The sequence below is a fragment of the Canis aureus genome, chromosome 9 (assembly GCF_053574225.1).
Source record: "Canis aureus isolate CA01 chromosome 9, VMU_Caureus_v.1.0, whole genome shotgun sequence".
NCBI classification, from domain to species: Eukaryota; Metazoa; Chordata; class Mammalia; order Carnivora; family Canidae; genus Canis; species Canis aureus.
The window spans coordinates 64365356-64390026 of NC_135619.1; the positions used below are offsets into that span (position 1 = coordinate 64365356).

Consider the following 24671-nt stretch of genomic DNA (forward strand, 5'->3'; position numbering starts at 1 on the left):
GTTCTGAACCACCACTTGTAACCCAAGGAGTCCTCAATCTGTCTCTAGCCCTTACCTCTCAATTCCTTGTGTGGTTCCAGATTCCTGCATTTACAAGGGATGGCAGATCTTTCCACCAGAACCTCAACACCAGCACAGTATTTAATGAGTGAATTCACTTGGCATGTTCACAGCCTCCTCAAACTTCATGTGCCCTGAACTAAACTCACTGACTTTCCCCAAGCCTACTCCTTAGTTTTAATGCCACTTAGTGGCATTACTATTGCTCCAGCCCTGGTTTCACACCCCTCTCGAGGGCCAGCCACATCTAATCAGCAGGGCATAGCATCTCCCTACACCACAAAGTGCTTCCAGATACTTCATATGAGGAATCTAGCTAGCTCTTCTAGTCTAAGTGACATCTGGACTGCTTCACAATAGAGGCTGTTTTATTCATCTTTATATCACTAGCAACTAGCAAGTGTTCATTTTATTAAATAGGAAGTAAACAATTGCATGAATGCATAAATTATTTATTACATGTTGTGCATGCAGTAAATATTTTATTTGCTCAAAAGCAATATTCAAAAATATAACCCCAGGGGCACCTGGCTGGCTCAGTTGGTGGAGTATGCAGCTCTTGATCTTGGGGTTGTGAGTTCAAGCCTCATGTTGGATGTAGAAATTACTGAAAAAATAAAATCTTTAGGGGCACCTGGGTGGCTTAGCCTGTTAAGTGTCTGCCTTCAGCTCAGGTCATGGATCCAGGAGTCCTGGAATCAAACCCCGCATCAGGCTCCCTGCTTGGCAGGGAGTTTGCTTCTCCCTCTGCCCCTTACCTTGCTCATGTGCACATTCTCTCTCAAATAAAGAAAATCTTAAAAAAAATAAAATCTTTAAAAATATATTTAAAAAACCCAAACTTCAACCTAATATAAGGTAACAATCTGTTACATTTCACAGAGAGTATACATTATCATTTTTTAAAATATGTATTTATTTATGATAGAGAGAGAGAGAAAGAGAGAGAATGAGAGGCAGAGACACAGGAGGGAGAAGCAGGCTCCATGCCAGGAGCCCGACGTGGGACTCGATCCCTGGACTCCAGGATCACGGCCTGGGCCAAAGGCAGGTGCTAAACTGCTGAGCCACCCAGGGATCCCATATACATTGTCATTTAACACAAGTTATTATACAAATGACTAACAGGTGTACAGATGATTTGGTATCACTTTATTGTTTAGTGATCTGCAATCAATAGACATTTGATTAAAAAAATGAAACCTGAAACCTCAGCCAGGTAGGAGAATAAAAGTTAAAATTTGTTAAATTTCATGGATTGCACACATGTGTGTTACCATATCACTATACTTATCATTCAGTTCCTCGCTTATATTCTAAAATTAAAGCCAACTAAGTAGTTTCAGGGGTGATAAAAGCAGAATTAAACCAGCCATCTTTCCAGCTGAACACAGGTTAAATATAATGCTTCAAAGGCTGGGACCATTTAGCTGACCTGCTTTGGAATTCTAGCTGAAATGACTGCAGGTGAATAGAAGCTGCAATTTCTGGGAGTCAGCCCTACTTCTCTGAGCTCCATAATCAGCCTACTCTCCATAATCAGTTCATGGGACCAATCTGTGTCAATAGAACTTATTTATCGTGAAGTCGTGATGCATTTAAGCATAATGAGGAACAGAGAAGTGAGACATCACGTGGTCCCTACCTTTGCTGGGCTTGCAATCTGAGAAACAGAGCTCGGTGGTGATAACAGGCCAAAGTAATTGCTAAGCTGTTTGGTTTAAGGAGGACAGAGGGAGGGCATTCCAGGCAGAGCCCTCTGTTTGAAGGCCACAACTGAATTTCTTTTTTTTTTTTTTAATTTTTTTAATTTATTTATGATAGTCACACACAGATAGAGAGAGAGAGGCAGAGACACAGGCATAGGGAGAAGCAGGCTCCATGCACCGGGAGCCCGACGTGGGATTCGATCCCAGGTCTCCAGGATCGCACCCTGGGCCAAAGGCAGGCGCCAAACCGCTGCGCCACCCAGGGATCCCCTTTTTTTTTTTTTAATTTTAGAAATTCTTTTTTTTAAATTTTTATTTATTTATGATAGTCACACACAGAGAGAGAGAGAGGCAGAGACACAGGCAGAGGAAGAAGCAGGCCCCATGCACTGGGAGCCCGATGTGGGATTCGATCCTGGGTCTCCAGGATCGTGCCCTGGGCCAAAGGCAGGTGCCAAACCGCTGAGCCACCCAGGAATCCCCACAACTGAATTTCTTAAAGCTGGACAAGATCTTGTCTTTGATTAATTCCAGTTCAGCATCTTAACAAGAATCCATCTCTGGAATCAATGTAACAGGCACCTGGGTAGCTGTCAGTTGTGTGCCTTTGGAATGGTCATGGTCCTAGGGAGTCTGCTTGTCCACCGCCCTCTGCTCCCCCTGCTTATTCTCTCTCAAATAAATAAATCCTTTAAAAAAAAATAGAATCAACGTAATGAAGGGAGCAGCCCAATGACAAAGGAGAGCAGGAAATCTGTCCTTCTAAGGCAGGACCTTCCTTGAAGTTCAGCTCATTAGTGAATCAGCACAAACTGTCCTGAAGAGTAACACCCAACAAAATTTAAATGTACCTAGTAATTGTACTTCCAGGAATTTATTCCACAGATATACAACCACAAGTACAGATATACATATAAAAGGATGCTCATCGCAACGATGTTTGTAGGAATGAAAAATAATGAAGGCAATCTAAATGACCAAAGACAGGAAACTGGCTACAGAGAATACTATGCGACTACTTTTTATTTTTATTTATTTATTTATTGCGACTACTTTTTAAAACATGGTGGTGCATTTATGTTCACTGTTAAGTGAAAATAAGCAAAATAAAACAGACATACTGTGTACCCACTTATGGGTTTTTTAAAAAGATTCTATTTATTTAGCAGAGAGAGGAGGAGCAGCAGCAGAGGGAAAGAGAGAAGCAGGCTCCCTACTGAGCAGAGGCCTATGTGGGGTCCTGGGATCATGACCTGAGCCAAAGGCAGACACTTAACCAACTGAGCCAGCGAGGTGCCCCCCACCTATGTTCTTAATAGAATGCTAGGCACGTCTGTTATACATCAGAAATTTTGGAATGAGGGATCCCTGGGTGGCGCAGCGGTTTCGCGCCTGCCTTTGGCCCAGGGCGCGATCCTGGAGACCAGGGATCGAATCCCACGTCGGGCTCCTGGTGCATGGAGCCTGTTTCTCCCTCTGCCTGTGTCTCTGCCTCTCTCTCTCTATCATAAATTTAAAAAAAATTAATTAATTAAAAAAAAGAAATTTTGGAATGACACACACACACACACACAAAAAACTATTAACTGTAGCCCCTAAGCAGCAGGACTCTCTGATAGCAAAGGAGGGGATTTTACATTCAGCTTTATACTTTTTCCAGACTGTTGGAATTTTTTGCATAAGTAACTACGTTAGTTTTATAATTCAAATGAATTCCCCCCCCCTTACCAATACCCCCTCCCCAGTCTTCCCTCTAGACACCTCCCTAGCATCTTGTTTTTATTATAAGCCTGGTGGTGACATAAGCTCCAAGAACTCGACCTCATCCCTGAGTTAGGCTCTTAAGAACAGTAAAATCCAGCACTGGACACATCTCTGAAATCGCTCTGAGAGGCAGTGATTTTTAAACACCCTAAACGAGCCACAGCACTTGACTTAGAATCCACTCACTCCTGTATAGTCTGCCCCTCTCCCAAATAGATGAAGAAAAGTTCTACCTTGGAGGGCTTGTACCCAAACAGCATTACAATGGCAACTTTAAAGTCCTCTCTGCTTAGATAGCCTTTGTTATCTTCGTCGCAAGCTTTAAATACCTAAAGAACATCAAAATACCTTCAGTTAGACCGACGCCCGTTTGTTCTATTCCTCGTTTATATTAAATTTAGACCTCCAAAATCTAAACCTCAGCTGAGCAGGGGGGCTTGGAAATGGGAGTTGCATCATCCTAATTTTACTCCTTCTTGAAGATCTCTTAAATGTGCTATCATTTACTCCCCTCTGAAATGTGCAAACGACTTAATCTCCAGACTAATGCAAACTAATTCCTTTAAATCACAGGGATAAATTCTACCTAAAATCCTGTCCTAGAATTAGGAAGGTGAGACAGATAAGAAGGTTGGGGGGTTATTACTAATGAACGAGGTAGCGGGGGAAAGAAGGAACTTGGAAGCAGCCAGAACATCGGACAGGGAGCGAGGAGCCTTGCAGCCCTCGGCTCAGTTATTATCCATGGGCCTTTGCAAGGAGGCTCCGGTCCTCGTCGGTGCAACCAAGCCGAGCGAGACCCAGGCGGGAAAGGATGGGAGCCCTGGGTCAAGTTCGAGTCTCGGAATAAGCCTCCCGACACCTACTTCCACCCACTTCTTATGCTCGGAGGGGCTGGCTTCCCAGGTCCGTGGCCGGGCCCCGGGCCCGGAGAAAAACATCGCGACCACCGCGACTCGGGACGGGAGAGCCCGAGACCTCCGCGGCCAGATCCCGGGAGCAGCAGACCCGGGCCACGCTCACCGCAGCTAAGGAAGCTGAACTTAGCCGGGCAACTCCAACGTCTCCTCCTATTGGACGGCCTGCCGGCCACTGGCGTTGATCCCGCGATGCTATTGGCCAGAGGCTTTAGGCCTGTTTCCTAGGAACAGCCTATAGCGGAGAGGCTCCTGGGCCCGCCCCCAGCCTTGGCACCGCCCTTCTCATCCTCTTAACTCCTAGCGCTCCGCTGGGAACCCGCTCACCTAGGTCCTGCCTCAGTGTCTCTTGCAAAGGTCCTTCCATCTTCCTGCCCGCCCCCGCCCCCCCCAGACTTTGCAATAAGTTACTTGAGTAATTTTTTATCTCTGACACTGTGCTAAACATGATAGGAACCACAAGTGTGGACAAAGCATAAAAAGACCCAAAGAGCCAAGTCCAGGATTCACCTGCTTATCAGCAAGTCACTGGGGTCGAGCCCTCCAGGGTAGTTACCCTGTTTTGTCTTCCCATAACCCTGCAAGCAGCAGACGTTCAGCAAACGTACCAAGTCCTTCGAACTTCCATGACGTGGGAAACAAAGCCAGAAGGCCATGTAAATAAAATGAAATGTTCTCATAACCTGCAGCCCATGGACAATTACTTGATGCAGGTAGAGTGAAAGGTTCCTCCAGGAAGCTCCCAACTGCCTTAATGTTAACGTCTTGCTAGAAGGAAAAGCCACCTTAGCCTGACAATACAAGTCCCCGTATACCCCGGGAGTCCTCTTTAGCAAACTTTTGGAAACTTCCTGTTTCTTTATCTCCCCCAACTCCAAAGTATAAAAATCAGTTGCTCCTTTAAAGTCCCATGGCAGTAGCTCTTCTCTTCCCTGGTCCTGTCCCATGCCTTAATAAAACCACCTTTTTTGGGGCAGCCCGGGTGGCTCAGCAGCTTAGCACTGCCTTCAGCCCAGGGTGTGACACTGGAGTCCTGGGATCGAGTCCCGCGTCGGGCTCCCTGCGTGAAGCTTGCTCCTCCCTCTGCCTGTGTCTCTGCTTCTCTCTCTGTGTGTGTCTCTCATGAATAAATAAACAATATTAAAAAAAAAAAACACCTTTTTTGCGCCGAAGGCATCTCAAGAATTCTTCTTTGGCCATCAGCTACAGACCCCAACAATATTAAAAAAAAAAAAATCCGTTTACACCAAGTTGTTTCACTAAGTCCTCTAGGAAAGGTGTTCGAAAGAAACTCGGAAAATAAATGTCATAAACATTAAAGCCAAGGAACAGGGGGAGGGTTCCGTTTTGCAAGAATTTATTTCAGCCCCCTCCCTCTCCAGGCAAACCAGTTAAATGAAAAACACACACGTTTCGCAGGAGAAACAGGCCTTGGCGGTTGAGGGTGATGGGAGCTCATTAACTTTTTTATTTTACAGCAGGTTTTACAAGGTTGCGCCCCCAGCGAGCCCGGCGCATCCCTCGGGGATGCAGGTCTCGGCGCACAGCTTGCCTCGAACCTCAGTGAATCCTTCTCTCTCTGCCTTTTTTTTTTTTTTAAATTTTCATTTATTTATGATAGTCACAGAGAGAGAGAGAGGCAGAGACACAGGCAGAGGGAGAAGCAGGCTCCATGCACCGGGAGCCCGACGTGGGATTCGATCCCGGGTCTCCAGGATCGCGCCCTGGGCCAAAGGCAGGCGCTAAACCGCTGCGCCACCCCGGGATCCCTCTCTCTGCCTTTTTAAGTCAATACCGCCCGCCTCGAGCTCCGGGAGGCTGAGCCCGTCCAGGAGAATCCCTGTAAAAGGGGCAGAGTTTCGTCCCTAAGGGCAGGGAGAGAGAGAACACTTCATTTTCTCTCTCCTCCGTTGAGATTAGAAGTGGTCATCAGGAGGTGAGCCGAGAGATGGGACACACACCCCCCCCCCCCCGCCCCGCCCCGCCCCGCCCCGCTTCCACTCCTTCCCGCCAGAACCTCCCGCCGCCCCGCACCCCGGCGGCACCTCAGACCCGGCGGTGTTTAGGACCCAGCGGCGGGCGTCCCGGAAGGGGAAGGGGAAGGGGCGGGGCCACCAGCCCGGAGCCGCGGCCGGGAGGGTTTAAACTGCGCGCAGGCGCGGGCGGCGGACCGGAGGGCGCTCACCTGGTGGTCGCGGGCGCCTCAGCAGCTGCGGCTCTGGAAGCTCCAGGTGCGTGTCCCGAGGTTGCAGGAGCCCGGCCTGCGCGCGGGCCGCTGGGGCCCCGCGAATTCCGAGGCCCGGTGGGGCCGGAGGAGGGAGCCGAGGGAAGCAGGGCACCTGGGAGGGATGCTGGGGAAGGTCCCCTCCTGGGCCTCGGCGTCCTCGGGCGCCGAACCCGCCAGGCGCGAGCGGCAGGTGTCGCGGTCTCGGGCTCGGGCTCCGGCTCCTCCGCGCGGCAGGTGGGCGGTGTCGTCAGGTGGGGGATGCGGAGCGCGCGGGCGCCTCTCCCGGGCCAGGTTGCGCCTGTGCGCGGAGCCGGTCACCCGTGGGACTTACGGGGGACTCGGTGCGAGCGTTCGTGGACCGAGTTCCCTCCTGGCCAAGCGCCTCCAAGGGTGCGGGCCTGTGGTCGGCGCACCCCCCCCCCCCCGATCGGCCCGCCTCCCCCCGGCCCCACCGCCCCTGCAGGACCTGCCCCCGCCGGGTTCGTCTCCCTCCAAGCCGTTCTCCCGCAGTTAGCGAACCTAGCAGCTTAGGTAAGTGGGGACCCTGTACTCCCCGCTTGTTAAAGCCTTTCGGGGCCCCTGCCTTCTTTAGTCTGAAATCCAAGATCTTTAACACTTCCCTTACTTCTTCCCGCCCCCTTCATCCTGAACTATACTGCTTGCCCAGATGCCTCTTTCTCATCTAGGAGTTATTACAACTTTGTACCCACCTCCAGGCCTTTGCAGGTTGGGTTCCCTCTACTTGGAATACAACCCCCCCCCCTTTATTCGGCTGGTTTTCATGCCCCAGATCTCCCTTAAATGTTACTTATCCTAAAAGTATTCCAAAGTAAGGACGTCCCTGTTACTCTCTCACACCTGTAAAATGCACCTAGTGTCTGGAAAGGTAGCTTGGCCCTTCTGTTGGTGTGGGTCTGTTCTTTCCCCACACCCCCCTCTCCCCCGCAGCCCTGAAACATATAAGCACTTTTAGCATAGAAACCATTTCTGTATTAACTCCTTATCCCCAGGGCTAGGCACATAGCAGCTGCTCAGAAGTACCTGTTGCATGAGTGAATTCTGGGAGATAGGTATGATACTCCTTTTCCCCAGGAGGAAGCTATGGCTTAGCAGTGAAGTAACCTGCCCAACTCCACGTTTACCACCTACTAATGACTGGATTTGAAATGAGGGGAGGGGGTTCATGTTTGCCCACAGGTGGTCCACACCCGGCCTCTGCCCTCCTGATGATCTGAGCGCTCTACTAGGAGCCTCTGGGATGTGGAAGAGATATGCCCCCAGTTCGGTCTAGTATGATAAGGGGAGAGGAGGTGCTAGCAGCTTTAAGAGGAGTACCTGTTTGCAGCCACAAAACTTTTTTTTCAGTCACTGTAGGAAACTTTAGTGTTCCACGCTGGCATTTAATGGGAGAATTTCCTTTAGATTTTTATCGTTGGCAATATAGCTTAATGCGGTTTACCATATTTCAATCGTTTGCCTACCTCCTTCCTGGTTTTTGTCTCCCTTTTAATACCTGTACCATTGTTTACTTGGTGTTTTGATTTGAATCTATTTTTACATAAGTATTGTCTTTAAAACTTCATTTTGTTGTAAATAAAATGGAGCCTTAAGATACTTTGTTGATGGTTTAAAAAGTGTTACTGGTGCCTGCAGAAGAGCCCAGAGTCTTCAACACTACAGCTGTCCCTTTGATTTAAACTGATCTGAACGGGGGTGCCTAGGTGGCTCAGGTCATGATCTCCGGCTGCTGGGATGGAGCCCCAGCATCTGAATCCTTGCTCAGCAGGGAGTCTGCTACTTCCTCTCCGCTCCCCCTCCTCCCTGCTTGTACTCTGTCTCGAATAATCTTTAAAAAAAAATGGACTGGAACAGAAAAGGGTGGTACTTGTATAACGCGACATTGTTTGGTCCCAGGCACCCCCACTTTGGAAAACACCACTTTGTGCTGACTTGACTAATGTCAGGTCTCAGAATTGGCCCATCAGAATTGTGACTGTCTAATTTCGGCATCACTATTTACTCAAAATGTGATCTTAGACCTGAGGTATGGCCAGATGCTGCCCAGGGAAGACAACAAACAATTGAAGGAGTGCTCTTGAGTTGTACCTTTAACACTGACTTGATGACAAATACACTCTGCAAATGCCTGTGTAGCAGAGAAGTAAAATTCTAATACTGGAACCAGGGAGTTCTCCACAGTAAGTCAGTTCCTGACCTTGGCATTTCAACCACTCCTCTTCATAAAGAGCTTGGTAATCTGAATGTGATGATCCAATTTTTTCTCTCAAAGGCATTTTGCCTTTCATTAGTAAGTAACAGCATATTTAAGGGTAAGCAGATCTAAAACTTAAGCTATAAGCAGATAAAAGCATTTTTTTTCCTCGAAATATTTGTTTCAAAAGCTTTTTTACCCACTTGTCCTACTTTGGAGGGAATGGTCTTCCTCCTTCCCATCCACGTGTGGTTCTAGAACACATAGGTAATAAAACTGAAAGCCTTAGAATTACTCTAAATAGAGTCACTAAAGATGATGGTCTTCCCTACAGAGTTCTCCATGATTTCTAAATTCTATTTTATTTAGACGTAATTCATCTGGGAGAGGAATGGTGGTAGCCTTTAAGTGTCTGCATACAGGTTTTCTTAGGCTGGAAGCTGAATTCTTTTCACCTACAAATTCTGCTTTAGAATGGGGAAGGAATTTAGAAAGAACAGCCTGCAGACTCTTAATTGAAGATTCTGTTACTAAGAGCCTGGCTTTACTGCTGTTTGAGAACTCTTTGAAAGTTAGAGCCAATGGTTTTTTTCTAAGATGGTTCTATTCTTAAATAATTTTTTGAAGCCACAAAACTAGCCACCAAAATCATTCCTTCGAAGTTCCTTTAACTCACAAGGTGAATTGGGATGGCTTAAATACCTCTCACCAGCAGCCTCCAAGAGTCTAGAACACAAGAGGAGCCTAAAATTTAAGGGGGGAAAAAAATGAAAAGCTTTAAAAACCTGAACTGTTCAAGTAAGTGTTTATTAGTAGGTCTGTCCAAGTATTTTTCATGAAGAAAACCTGGCTCTTGTATCCTTTTAACCAAGCTTGTTAGAACTGTAATATCTGGTTTCTTAACCCTTAGTAGATTAGAAACAATTTAGGGGAGAAGCCTGCTCAGAGTTCTAACCTAGAAGTGGGGTACACAGAACACTTAGAAAAAGACCTAGACCAAATCTAAGGCCACTAGTACTGAAGCAAGCAGTCCCTACAGCTTTGCATACCAGGTCAGGTTAATAGGGACCCTGAGATGTGAAGAACAGGTCAAATTATGGTCTAAATGAACTCCGTTTTTAAAAAAAAAAAAAAAAAAAAACACCCTTGAAACAGATAATTTACGGGAGAAACTTGGTCTAACTTGACTGGTCCATGAATTGAAAAAGTGAGAAATTGTGAAGGTTGGGGATCCTGGGTGGCTCAGCAATTTAACACCTGCCTTGGCCCAGGCCTGGAGTCCTGGGATCGACTCCCACATCAGGCTCCCTGCATGGAGCCTGCTTCCCTGCCCCCGACCCCCTCCCCACCTTTCTCTCTCTCATAAGTAAATCTTTATTTTTTTAAGATTTTTATTCATGACAGACACAGAGGCAGAGACCCACACACAGGCAGAGGGAGAAGCAGGCCCCATGCAGGGAGCCTGATGTGGGACTCGATCCTGGGTCTCCAGGATCATACCCCAAGCTGAAGGCAATGCCAAACTGCTGGGCCATTGGGGCTGCCCAAATAAAATCTTTAAAAATTGTGAAGTTTTTTTAACTTCACCAGCAACTGGATGGTTCATTTGGTAGAGTATGCAATGTTTGATCTCTGATCTTGGGTGGTGGGTTTGAGCCTACAAAAAAAAACATTAAAACTTTTTAGCTTGAAACATGAAAATATATTCATTCGCAAATCTTTTGGTGTGCAATCAAGCTTTTTTTTTTTTTTTTTTTTTTTAAGGGATGGAGGTCCTGTGAAGAGTGTACCAATCTTGTAATGTGTCCTCAATTTCTTTAAAAGAGTAAAATTTTGAGAATTTGAACACACTCTTGAGTTAAATAATTTTTCTCTGGGTCTTGTACAAAAATTAAAAAATCACAGTAAGTTCCTTAACTATCTGGAAAATGTAGTTAGACCTTTACATTTGAATTGGTGAGATTTTGTAGGCAACAAAACCAAAAGTACTTCATCATTCAAGTAGAAACTTGACTCTGGTTTAGAAAACAAGTGTTTGCTTCAATGCAAGTGTTCTGCAGGTTTTAGTAGTGGATTTAGGATGAGGCCAATAAGATAGTTGGGTCCTCGTGGCAGCAATTCTAGATAATGTATATATAGAATTGAGCATTTGATACTGTTTTTGAGGATTTTGTTCAGCTTCACAGTAAGTTTATCTTTGAAGAATCGCTAACATCCTGTGGGCTCCCATGCTTGGGTAAAGGGTAGATTTATAAACTCCAATTTGATCTCAAAAATTTGAGTAATTATAACTATTGAAATTCCTAAAATTAATACCAAGCACCTGTTAGAAGAGTCGAGGTCAAGAGTGAATATTTTTATTTTGGAGTTTGTCCCCAGCTCTTTCCTCGGGCCTCCTAAGAACAAGGTCTGGGTTGAAAGGAGAAGGTGACTGAGATTTTTGCTGTCACTTCATTTGCCAAATTCCTGTAGCAGATCCTGGGAACGTGCCTCCGAACACCTGTGAAACAGCTGATGTTCATTTAGCAGCTCAGCATCTGGTAAGTGTCAGGTGTGCTGTACGGGTTGCAGAAACTCGTACTGACAGGGAATTTAAGAGCAACAGTTTGCCAATGGCCTAGTAAATGAAAATAACAATATTTGTCTTTCACTTCCAGAAGTATGTCTCAGGAAGGTGATTATGGGAAGTGGACAATATCCAGTAGTGATGAGAGTGAGGAGGAAAAGCCAAAACTAGACAAGCCATCTACATCTTCCCTCCCCCATGCTGGGCCAAGAGCAGCAAATGAGCCAAGTTACACCTGTTCTGAGGCTAGAAAAGTTGCCTATAAAAGAAAAATCTCACCTGTGAAGTTCAGCAACACAGATTCACAAGTTTCATCTCCGAAAAGGCAGAGGAGTGGTTCCCAGGAAGACCTAGGTTGGTGTCTCTCCAGCAGCGATGATGAGCTGCAACTGGAAACACAACAGAAACAGGTTGAGAACGTGGTGGTCAGAGAGGAGCATGGAGTCTCTTCTTCCAAGGGCAGTGCCACCCAAAGAACTGGAAATCACAGCCCTCCCGCCCACCATGGGTTCAAAGAGGAGGAAGAGGAGTATGAAACCTCAGGGGAAGGCCAGGACATTTGGGACATGTTGGCAAAAGGGAACCCCTTCCAATTCTACCTCACTCGGGTCTCGGGAATCAAGCCAAAGTATAACTCTGGAGCCCTCCACATCAAGGGTAAGTATTCCAGCGCTGTCAAACTGCAGCACTGTCCCCTTGGCAGAACAAGGAGGGTGAGCTAGAATGGTCTCCAAGAACCCTTCTTTGCAGTCTTAACTACTCCCAGGAAAAAATACCATTTTAACAAGCAAATGCATTAGTTTGACAGCAAACTAATGTTTTCTTAGAGAATCAGAGTGTTTCTCAGTCCTGTAGATCAACCAGTTGGAAAACTTAGACAATTCTAAACATTGTGCTAACTTTTAAACTTGCTAAGAACACTTAAATAGCAAATCCCGGGGAGCAGTTCTTTGATTCCTGGATCAACATTGACAGCAGCATCACCTAAAACTTGTTAAAAATGCAAATTTGGGGGCTATGCCCCGGTTCACTGGATCAAACTCTGGGAGCAGGGCTTTGCAATCTGTTTTAAGAAGCTTTTGAGGGGATTCTCATACCCAGTCAGGTTTGAGAACTACTGCTTAGTATATGTGCTGCCAAAACAAGCACGAGAACTGCTTAGAAGCCAGGTTTCAATTCCTGGTGAAGAAACCAGCATCGGTACACAAATAGACATTTCAGTTCTGAATCAGAAGGTAGTCTGTAGTTGCTTTGCTTTATTCCCCAGTGTGCATCTGTGTCATGTCATATGTATTTGGTCTTCATTCCTGGTTGATTTTTGTCCCAGGCTCCTGGAATGGCTCTAAAGTAATGAAAGTCAAAGGAATATCCCTTCTGTTTCTAACAAGCTCCTTTCAGTCACATGTGGGTTTGTTAATGAGGTGACTTTTGGAAAGACCTAAGAGTGGGGGACTGATTGCCAGGGAGACCCAACTGTGTCACTAAAGTCGGAATTTTCAGGTCCACCCTCACCCTCACCTCCCACCCCCAAGGAAAGGGAAAGGGGCTGGAGGCGGTTAATCTCTAATGGCCAACGATTTAATCATCATTCCTTTGTAATGAAGCCTCCTTTCAAAAACTAACTTGAAGGGGCTCAGAAAGCTTCCAGGTTGGTGAACACATGGAGGTGCATGGAGGGTTCACACTCCTTCCTCTATTCCTTTTTCTTTGCATCTCCCCCACCTGAATGTTCCTGATTTGTATCCTCTTATAATAAACTGGTACTCTAGTAAGTAAAGTGCTTTTTGGAGTTCTGTGAAGCATTCTAGCAAGTTCTCAAAACCAAGGAGGAGCAAATAGGTGATACTGTGGAGAACTGCAATACATTCCTTTTGTGTTGTGTACCTCTTATAAAAATACCAGGAGTTTCCTGAAGGCAACTTCTTTAAAATCTTTGTACCCCAGCATGTAGGTCACTGTCTGGAAGAAGCACTCAATAAGCATGGTCTAATGAATGAGCCTACTCTTGAAATCCTCAGGCAGTTTGATGGTTAGGAGCACAAGTGCTGAAGCCAGATAGCTGGACATCAATCCTGACTATCCCCCTTCCTAGCTGTGTGGCCATGGACAGCCCCCTGAGGGGAGACTCCTCATCTACCAAATGGGAATGAGCAACTCCAGCTCAGAAAATGGCTGTGAAGGGTAAGAGTAAACACATGGACAGTGGTAAAAACTGTGCCTGGCACCTAATAAATCCTGTACGAGTGCAGCTGTTACAGTCGGCGGTGGTAATTGTATAATTCCTCTCCTAGTACAGTTTATGAGAAGGGAGGGTTTTTTTTGTTTTGTTTTTTTGTTTTGTTTTGTTTTGTTTTTTTTAAGATTATACTTATTCATTCATGAGAGACACAGAGAAGCAGAGACACAGGCAAAAGGAGAAGCAGGCCCCATGCAGGGAGCCTGATGTGGGACTCTATCCCAGGACTCCAAGATCACACCCTGGGCCAAAGGCAGGCACTAAACCATTGAGCCACCCAGGGATCCCCGAGAAGTGAGCTCTTTGATCTTACTTGAAGTCAAGTTGGAATGAGTGTGAGGTGCAACCCCCTTCGACATGACCTGGAGTGCCAGAAATATGAGCTTAGGGTTGTTGGTGCCTCTGCCCTCCTTCACAGGAAGCAAGTGCGCTCAGGAGGCGGTGTTGCTAGACCACGGCTGTTGCTGTTTTCTAGACGGTGTTGGGGAGGTTTCTTGGAGAGGGACTTGGATAAGTACTTAAAGGAGATAAAGATAAAGATCTGGAAAGAATATATGGTCATTGTCCTTCGTGGCAGTTTTTTAAATTGATCAATCATCAGATTCTGAAATTGTAGGTTTTAGTTTTATGTTCTATTTCGTTAAAACGTAATAAATATTACTCAAATTTACTCGAATTTTATGGAACATTATGTCTAACTTTGTAGTCATTTCTCGGTTCACGGTTTTCTCAGCCAAATTTTGATTGTCCATTGTGATTACCAGATGATTCTTATCAAAAAATAAACTTGATATAAATGTTTTGTCTTCTCAGATATCTTATCTCCTCTATTTGGGACACTTGTATCTTCAGCTCAGGTGAGTTTATCGTGGTTTTTTCTTTGGATGAAAAAGGACAAATAACCCCATAAAAAAAGGAGGACCTGTCTCAGTCCTGTATGGGGTCCCCAAGATGGTACGTGCCAGGAGGCTGGTACCAAGAACCACAGTTCTGCTGAGGCTGTGTCCAGCCATCAGCATGGAATAAAGATACCAGCACCAATGCAGCTTCTGGCTGATCAAGAAATCACTCTGGGAATTCCAGCCTGAGGGACTTCTTTTGGGGACACAGTTAATCTCCTGGGTCTCTAGTACAACTCTTGGGGAGGTGCAGAACCTGTAGTCAAGTGTAATTGGTATAAGCCTAGTGAATGTCCAGTCCCAGAGGCCTGTTCACAAAGGTAGCTATATAAGTTAGGCTGAAAAGAAATGTTCTTTCTAAAAGTCCTTTTTATGATCACCTAGGGGGAAAAGGGATAAATTTCTAAGCCCTTTTATTTAAATTAATCAGAGGGCTCTTAGAAATATGTAGTAAGACTACTTAGAAATACTGCCAAAGCCTGCAGGATCCTTTCCTTAGAACCTGTTTTTTCCTGCTCTATCCCATTGATTCAGATTCCTTGAATTGGTTATTCCCTTCAGGATACATTCTAGGTTTGAGTATTGTAACACAACTGTCCAGGTTTACAAATAATACTTGGGAGTTCATCCTTAGTCTAGTTTCTTTCAGTTCAATAACTGAACTATTCTGCTTGGCTGAATCACCCATAATGCTATTCCTTTTCTTTCCCCATCTAGTTTAACTACTGCTTTGATGTGGACTGGCTCATAAAACAGTATCCACCAGAGTTCAGGTGAGGACCACAGGATGACTGAGAACAACTGTAATGGGGCTCGAAAACACAAGATTAGTGATTCACAGGCAACTGCTGTTCATCTTTTTTTTTTTTTTTAATATTTCTTTTGAAACTATTAATCATACAAACCTAGTTACATAGGAAAAACAGCATTTGTTGATCTATTCTAATTAATCTCCTGTGTTCCTAATATAGATGTTAGCATTCATGGCTGTTGCTGTTTCCAGAAGTAGATAAGGACAAGTCCCAATCTAAAGAACTTTGATATTAATGTGAAGGAAAAGATCATTACTATCTGCTTTCTAGACCTGTAAACATGCCACACTTCCCTTAGCACAGCAGTGCTGTTCAAAGAACCTTTGCTAATGATTCTTCCTGTAGTTCAGGAGCCAATGAAGGGGGTTTGAGAGCCTTCTCTTATCCAGATTACAGAGGTGATGGATTTTTCAGTTCATCCTCTACAGTTCCTCGGCCTGGTGTTAGGCGGTGTAGCCTGAATACAGATAGGACAGGTGGCAGGTCACTGTACAATGCTATGTCTAACATTCACCCAGCAAAACCCTTAACAGCAAGTAAGGTAAAGGAATATACCCACAGCAAAATAATTGGTCAGGGTCCTCAAAGTTCTTGGTACATTTAGGACATCCGATTTTGGAAACCTTTATTAATAGCAGATAAAATTCTATTGAAATTTCCTGAGAGGCTTTGTCACTCAAGGGCTTGTGTTTGACCTGTAACACATAGGATTAGTTTTAGCTGTATATAACAGAAAAGCAAAAATAACCATGGCTTAAATGAGAGAAAACAGTTTCTCCAGCCTGAGAAGTCTAGAGAGTAGACATTCGTGGTCTGGTTTGGGGGCTGCTGTGGTAATCAGGGACTTAGTCACCCATTGTGTCTTTCTGTCCCACCATCCTGTACAAGTCCTCAAAGTATCTTCATGGTCCAGGAAGGCACCCAGTGCTCCAGGTCACTGGTCTCTGTTCCAGGTGGCAGGCAGGAGAAAGGGCACAAGGGCCACCTCCCAGCTATGCCTCCTTTGAGCAGCCTCCTGAATGTCCCACACAACACCTGCTTATATTTCATTGAGCAGAACTCGGCCACAAGATACCTTATTTCCTTGAACTCTACAACCACTTATTAATAAGTCTGTGTCATGCCTTGGGCCTGGGCTTGTTCACCCTTGTATCTTGGGACTAGTGCAGTACCTACTACACAGTTGGAGTTTAGTGAATATAGGTCTAATGAGGAAATGCTTTTTTGCTTGGTCCAAAGGAAGGGGAGAGAAGAGCATACTATTAAGTAACAATAATTGTGTATCTTTTAATCTGAACTTAAACACATGAACACAGAGCTAACTATATGTCCTTCTGGACCAAAGAAGATAATTACTTAGGGATTTCCTTGAGTCACAATTTCTCTGGGTCCCATCAGATCTTTTTTGGGATCAGGCCACATGACCCTGTTGTAAAGGTAACTGGTTAGTAAAGAGTAACTGGTTAGTGCTCTATTTTAGCTCCGTACTCAGTCACCACAAAGACCAGAAACAATTGTCTGGTGGTAAGGAAACTAGCATTCTTTAGTCAGTAGTCCAGCTTTATAAAAGATATATTCTAAATACTTCTGATCTGTTTCTAGGAAGAAACCAATCCTGCTTGTGCACGGAGATAAACGAGAAGCTAAGGCTCACTTACATGCCCAGGCCAAGCCTTATGAAAACATTTCCCTCTGCCAGGTAAGCTACTTCTGTTTGAGATCGTGCTTAGTCCAGGAGTTGAAAGGATATGTAGACATCTAATCTAACTACCCACCTAGAGCAAGAATCCTTTATCTAGCATCACCAACAGATACTTTTCGAGCCTTGACTTAAATGCTTTCTGAGACACCCATCTATGTATGGGTAGCCCTTGAAGTTGGAAGGATTTTTCTTTCTTTGTTGACCTGATATCTCTGTATTTGTCAGGTTCCTCCAGAGAAACGGAACCAATAGGGTAAGTGTGTGTAGAAGACTTACTTTAAAAGAACTAGGTCACATGATTGGGGACTGGCAAGTCTAGATGTTATAGGGTAAGCCTGCAGGCTGGAAACCCAAAAGAGAGTAGATGCTGTAGCTCAGGTCCATGATTGTCTGAAGACCGAATTTCCTCTTCCTTGAGGGAGATAGTCTTTTTTTCACTTAGGCCTTCAACTGACTGGATGAGGTTCACAAAGAGAAATCTGTTTGACTCTGCTAATTCAAATGTTAATCTCCTCTAAAAACACCTTCATGGCAATATCTCCCCAAATATCTGGATACTGTGACATGGCCAAGTTGACACACACAATCCTCATCTCCTTTTACCTTTTGTGCTTGGGTCCTGATTTCCCCTCTCTGGAGCCACGTATAATAAACTCTACAAATGTGACTGATGCCTGTTTATAAAGTCCCCTATTGTACCTCCTTCATTTTCTTTCAGGTTTGAGCATCATTTCTTTAGTTGTAACAAGAATCCCTATCATTCCCCCATCTGCTAGCACTCCTCTGTTTGCATCTAGTTTGTCATTGTCCTTCTCGAACCTGACCAGGTTTTCTGAATGCAAATCAGTGGGTGCTTCTTTCTGTGAATGCAGCTTAAAACTTTGTTTTGACAACTTATCTGACGGGTACTTGCTGCTGACACTTAACCCATAGACCTCTGATCTTTTTCGTGTGAATTGCAGCGAAGGCCTATACTGGAAGGATGGACAAATTAGAAGTAAACCTATTAAGAAACTATGTGAGTTGAGCTGCAAATGTCTAGGCCTAATGAGGGAACAGTAAGTGGTCTTGTAACAGCTGTATCTGCTTTGTTTGCTGGGACCAAAGCAAAGCAGAAAAGGCCAAAAAGTTGTAGCCGAGGTCCTTGTTACAGTCCCAGAATTCTATCCTAATGCCCTTCATTCTGTATGTGAAAATACACTGTAAGTCTTGGACTTCCTTTATGACTAGTTGCTTTTGATTCCATCCCTAAAAGAATATTGGGTGTGGGATGTCGTGCAACAAACTGGGGAGAGAGAAGCAAGAATTTTTCATAGTATGATTTCCTTCTTGTGGAAATGGTAGCTCTGAAGTGATTGAGGTCATACTGACCTTTTCCTGTTTGGGCAGCTGACTAGTCCATTTCCAAGCAGCCACAATAAGATACTTTCTCTTTGCCATAGTGAAATAGCCTCTAGATTTATGCTCTTGGAGTGCATTGACAAGCGTGAACTACATGGAACCTAGATCATTTTTCATTTTCTTTCTAATGTCTTTTTTCCTCCCTGTTCATATAAGAATTCCAACTCATTCTAATGTTCTTTCAACTATAAAATGCTATCTGTGTATGTGGTTATTCTTAAAGGTTCACAGGTTCTCAGTCTGCTCAATCTTAAACCTGGCTTAAATTTTTCCTGTGATTTGACCCACAGTACTTTATGTAGTTGGAGTTTTTAAAACAGTCACTCCTTGGCCCAACATGTTTATGGCTCAGCTTTTATACATAAGTTTCTGCTTGGCAGTTGCCTAAAATCCCATGGTTTGCTTTTGCTTCTTCCAAAAGAAGAGTTTAACCTGCAGTAGGATAGTGCTCATGAGACTAATAGTGGTTAGAAAATAACCTAGGAATCCTAAAAAGCAATCATGAAATCAGTGGAAATAGAAAAACTTTCAGAGACTAGCCACTTGTACTGGAAAGTTTGGGGGAGTATGTGGCAGGTCTGATGGTGTGCTCCAGGCTGGCCACTAGAGGGCACGACGGCCCACTGTCCTCTACCTCCACCAAAGAGCTGTTCAGAAGGTCCTAGTACTAGTCCAAAGTGTAGTTCTGTGATATCATCCTGACCTGTTGAATTCCCATCACATCCTGTCAGTGAGATGAATTCTTGGCTTTTTAGGACAGGAGTGCAACATAACATCTGACGAAGCTGAGGCATAGTAGCGAAAATCAGCGGATCTTCCCATGTTGCACATGTGGGGCCTGAGGCCAGAGATTGAGGCCTTATGGTGGTCAAAGTTCAAACTGCCTGGGTTCTGCAGTTCTCTACCCACTAACTATGTCCATCTGGGTCCATCACTTAACCTCCGTAGGCCTAATTTGTTTATCTCTAAGATAGATTGTTAATAGTATTCTTCACTCAGTTGTAGTACCAAGGATTTGGTACATTTGCCCCCCAAAAAGCATCTGTTAGCTATTACCTGTTGAAGTTACTATCCTTGTGCTTAGACTTGCCCAAGAGCAAACAACTGCCAGCAAAACTAAACTCAGAAGCCATCTCTTGACCATTGCATTTTCTGAGCCAAATACCAGATTATAGAGAGGCAGTCTTCATTCTAATTTTATAGTTTTAAAGACCTACTCTTCTCTGATCTCTCTTCATTTGTGTGGCCAGAGCCTACAAATGCATTCTGGTCTGTGAGCATCCCCAAACACTGAGCTTAAAGGGTGTAGTGAGCGGGGCCACCTGTCTCAGCATCCCCAAGACAGGTGTGTCCTACTCAACCTGATGTCTTCTAATTGCCTATTTCTGCCTCCAGCAAACAAGTCCATCCCTGCCCTGTTGGGGTGGGGAGCTTGATTTTTAGAAGTACTTAGTTCCATTTCTAGAGTGCTTACTCCATGCAGGCCCTCTCTTCTAGACAGTCCATGTAGTTGTCTCATCTCCTCCTAAAACTCTGAATCCTCTAACAGCACCCTCATTGTAAAGAGAAAAAAGATGAGGCATAGAGACTTAAGTATTTTGCAAAGTCTCCCGAAGTTGTAAGGATGGGATTTTTGTGTCCCTGTGTCCACATTCCTCACTGTTAAACTGTTTTGACATTTGTTTAACTCTTTCATAACCTACATTTTGAGATGTATTCTGCTTAACCAAGGTCTTGCTATACTGAATGTTAGCTAAAAATGTTTTAATTCTCCACCCATTCCTATTTAAGGTATCATTTTGTAATAGGAAAATAGATTGAATATATTATCTTTTCGGCACTCGCTAGGTTATCAGTATGAGAACTTCCGTTTTAACATCAAAATGTATGCTACTACCACATTGTTCATTTTAGATACGGTCTAGAAATTTTCTGATACATTAATTTCTGTGTAAGCCAAATATCTTAATTTTAAAACTTTGCTTACGGTCCCCTTTTTTTTTTTTTGGCAACTAAAGGTAACAGACTTCTTCTGAGGACTAATTAAAAATTCAGCATAAAAAAAATTCAGCATATATCAAATCGTTCTGGCTAATTAAAAAACTAATGAACCTCACTGGATAGGATTATAAAAGTTGTATTGTCAGTCCAGGGCCTCTCCACTAGAGGGCAGTGAAAACAACTCAAAACAGTGTTGACCCAAACCTTTTCTAACTTAATTTCCAATAGGTAAGGATATTGAGTTTGCTAAAAATAAGTGACTCAACTTCTTTTTCATCCTAGGCAAAGTTGGATATTGCATTTGGAACACACCACACGTAAGCAAATTTTTACAAGATGGGAGAGGGTGTGATTTTAGTAGAGCCAAGGACACTATTCTGAAAGCGCCCTTAAAGGAACTCCCAGGTGACAGTTTTGCCAGGGAAAAGAACATCCGTAAGAAAGTAGAGGCGGTGGAGCTGTTTACTAACAGCCTTAAGACAAAGTCCTGGGATTCTGGCTCTTAATGTGAAAATCTGAATCTGTGATGTGGTTTCTTCTTTCTGTTCAGGACCCCCCTTCCAGCCAGTGGGGGGCAGGGGCGGGGTGGAGTCAGTGGTGGTTTGTTGTGTAGTCGAGGTTACAGATGACTCTAGGTGTCAGTCATGTGCCTTTGGATTCCACTACTTAAAAAAAAGTCTGATTTAAGATGCTGAATTGCATTAAATAGAATATTAGGTCAGCTCCATGCTGTGATAAACTACAAAGCTGTTAATTTGACACTGATGCCTATCCCTGCTCAAAACTTCTCAGAAATTTTTTAGAACCATTTTGAGATGTTGTAAACCGGGCAAGAAGATCTTCTATTACTTCCTACATGACATGTTGCACCTAATGATCAGTTTGATTCCTACTGCAGTTAATTCTTGCGGCTGTTCTACTAAGCCTTTTTACATAATTGTTCTATAAATGAGAAAAAGAAGATATGGTTGTTCCTATTTCAGTATTTTTGTAAACCAGCAGTGGAAGTGGGTTGGAATTGTAAGCATGTCCCTTCAGGTAACAGTCTCTAGGGCAACAAGGAATCTCCAAGGATGGATTCTGACCTGTCGAAATATTAGTCCCAAGTCTTGCTTGTGGCCGTTGTTTTCTTGATGTTACAGTGACTCGAAATCAGGAAATATGTTCATAGTTCTTTGGCAAAATATGGTTTGAAGCATACAGCCTGTTTTAAAAAGTAACCAGAACAGGAAGGGCTGAGCTATTTCATAAGAGGATGCTTTTCCACCGTATCTTATCTGGTCTTTAATCCTCCTGAGTCAATGTTTTGTTTACCAACCATCCCTGACGGGCAGCCTCTAACAGGATAGGGTTTGAGGATTCTTGTGAACTTAAGCGTTTAACTCAGGTATAAATTACTCTTTATGGAGCACTTATCACAGGATGATAGATAGGATACAAAATAGCCTTGAGTAGACTGAGTGGGTATCTTAGGCTCCCCTCCCTGCATCACAAGAGACCCTGGTGGTGGATGGCGGCAGTCAGCCTGTCCTAGCAAGACGTCCTGACCGTAATGAATAGCACCAAATGAATCCTAGTTCACCACCCTTAGCCGGGCCCCTAGCATAAATCTTATTCTAAAATTCCCCCATTTGGGCCCTGGACATGATTTGCTGATCCTTAGTGTCAGCTTCTTGCGTGGCCCCACATTCTGTGCCAGCAGTCAGCATTTTGTGGGCACCATCACGCTGCAGTTCTGTACCAGCATGTATGAGAGCCTGCGTCTTCCATCTTCATTTCAATTACACCGTGAGTCTTGTGAGGGACTGAGCATGTTGGGTCTGGCCAGGATCTAGCATGATAACGTTTGATTGATCCTAGAGGGGCTATCCTTTTATTATGCTACTTAACACATGATTTGGTCCGTCCTCTTCATTATATAGAGGTCCTTCGTAGATAAGCAGTTATCTTCCAGCTACTGTTGAAGACTAGAGGTCCTTCGTAGATAAGCAGTTATCTTCCAGCTACTGTTGAAGACAGGACAAGGACCCATTTAACTCTTCATTCTCATTTGGTTTTAGCTAATATTGATTTCCCAGCACCTCCCCTCCCCCCGCCCCCGGCGGGTTGAGCCTAGCAGTTACTCAGGATTGTAAATGCCTAGGCAAGTAATTACAACAGAGCCCTTCCCAGCCACATAGTTAACATTTTGTTAAAATGCTAGTATCTTGAAGACTAAACTCATGTCTTGAAGTTACTCAGTTGCTCATTTAAAAAATTTCTAAAGAATTGATTAAATGACTTGTAATGAGACACAGCTCTGGTATTTTGAGACTTAAAGTGTTTTTTGTTTTTTTTTGTTTTTTTTTTAAATTTTTATTTATTTATGATAGAGAGAGAGAGGCAGAGACATAGAGGGAGAAGCAGGCTCCATGCTCCGGGAGCCCGATGTGGGATTTGATCCCGGGTCCCCAAGATCGCGCCCTGGGCCAAAGGCAGGCGCTAAACCGCTGCGCCACCCAGGGATCCCTATTTTGAGACTTAATAGTTCTCGTAGCTCTTAGTGTTTGGATGAGAGGCAAAATATTAGGAGTTAGAAAAAGGAGGAAACCTTCCAGCTCGCAGTGCTGGAGTGTAATGTGCCTCCCCAACTTGAGAGTGTAGTTACTATACTAAGTAGGAAGTAGTCTTTGAGATTACATCCACTTTAGCAGAGATGTTTGGACCATGTACTGTGCACAAAACATCTGAAGACAACCAAGATATAACCCCCATCACTATCCCTGTTAGATACAATAAACATGCTTTATCCATGTTCCTGTAGGATGCCATGCAGTCTCAGGGCCTGTCACCCAGAGCTTTAGATTTCTGAACTTTTTCACTGTCCCCCAGAGCTGGGAACAAAAGTACCTCTAGCTCAGAATCGGTGGGGAAGGGGGGAAGCCAAAGCAGCCAAATGGTGAATTGTCTGCCTGGGAGCCAGTGGCAGACTGCAAGGTGGTCAGGCACCGCTTTCTGCTTACATCTGTAGCCAGGCCTCCCACCACACAGGACTTAGTCCCACATTGACCTACCCATCCACACACTTGCCAGTTGTGTGACGTGTCCTTGGCCCTGTACTTCCCTGTGGAAGCCATGCCTAGTGAGATGAAGGTCCCACCCCATGAGATCCAAACAAGCTCTTCTGGCTCATTCAGGAACTTTGATCATTCCCAGTACCTACCAGGCCATAGATTCTGCTGTTGTAAAATAAGGCTGTTAATGCCTCCTGGATCACCAGGGAGATATGTGTATTGTATTCTGGAGAGCTTCTGGAATGCCTGGCACAGAGGTGCTCTGCAGACATTGGTTTTCTTCCCCCTTTACTGGAATAGCTCCAGGTTTGGAAATTATCCCTTTTACTGCCCCCACAACTTAACAGGTAATATGCAGGTCAACATTTCTTCAGGGGAGACTTCATTTCTTATGCATTTTTAATTGTGATTTTATTAGCTCCTGCCACTTTGCCTGAGATGATGGCTCTCTTTAGAATACTTCACGCTCCTGTTGGATAAGATTCACTGACAGCAGTACATGATTTTCCTGATAATTGATGCCTTGATTAATGGAAATATTTGTGAAACTTAAATCTTGGATTCATAACTGGCCTTATTCTTAATTACAGTCAGCTGCTGATTTGGCAACTGTGTGTGTAAATCTGCCCAGATTTCAGGAAGCCCATTTCATAAACGGAGAAAAGATTGGTTCAGCAGCTGTCACTTCTCCAGCTTTGCATTAACTTACTGTTTGCCAGCTTGGGTTAAATTCTAATTTTGGCAAGAGCTAAATATCTCATTCTCTTTTCTATTCTTTGCAGTATCTTTTTATGCTAACCCCATTCTGTCCATATACAATTCAGTTTTGTTTATTTGGAGAGAACCAGTGGTTAGTTCCCTCCGCCCCAATGCATGAACTGACATCAGTTGGTATTAAGTAGCATGTTGGCCCCAATGGAAATAAGGCAGAGTTACTGCCTTGAGAAGTGAATCCCTAGTTACAGGGTGAGAACTTCGATTCATGAAACAATTGGGAGACCAAAAGCCCTCTAGGAGTAGATGAAGAAATGAAGCAAGGCACTGAAGGAGTCCTGGAAATGCACATGGGGGAGAGTTCATTTCATGAACACATGTTATGATTCCTTCTCAAA

The 24671-nt window shown here is 44.3% G+C and overlaps 2 protein-coding genes across 34 annotated transcripts in view; one reads left to right on the forward strand and one right to left on the reverse strand.

Moving 5' to 3' along the window:
- EFCAB11 (EF-hand calcium binding domain 11) overlaps positions 1–4550 on the reverse strand; it is a 148143-nt gene extending 143593 nt beyond the window's left edge. For all 24 annotated transcript variants that reach the window (XR_013386731.1, XR_013386727.1, XR_013386733.1 and 21 more), the window contains exons 1-2: positions 4400–4550; positions 3767–3862 (exon numbers count right to left, since the gene is read on the reverse strand). Coding sequence is in view for 11 of the 24 variants with exons in the window: in XM_077910313.1 (XP_077766439.1) it covers positions 3767–3862; positions 4400–4474 (171 nt within the window). In the remaining 13 variants the exon portion in view is untranslated. The remainder of the gene's footprint in view (positions 1–3766; positions 3863–4399) is intronic.
- Positions 4551–6261: 1711 nt separating this feature from the next.
- Positions 6262–24671, forward strand: part of TDP1 (tyrosyl-DNA phosphodiesterase 1) — an 83959-nt gene continuing 65549 nt past the window's right edge. For 3 of the 10 annotated variants that reach the window (XM_077910325.1, XM_077910334.1, XM_077910335.1), the window contains exons 1-6: positions 6549–6681; positions 11547–12112; positions 14505–14548; positions 15308–15363; positions 17005–17101; positions 20789–20823. In XM_077910325.1, the coding sequence (XP_077766451.1) occupies positions 11551–12112; positions 14505–14548; positions 15308–15363; positions 17005–17101; positions 20789–20823 (794 nt within the window). In that variant the 5' untranslated portion in view covers positions 6549–6681; positions 11547–11550. Of the gene's footprint in view, positions 6387–6548; positions 6682–9263; positions 9688–11345; positions 11430–11546; positions 12113–14504; positions 14549–15307; positions 15364–17004; positions 17102–20788; positions 20824–24671 lie in introns of those variants that run through there. The other 7 variants (XM_077910327.1, XM_077910329.1, XM_077910328.1 and 4 more) reach the window with 7 other exon arrangements.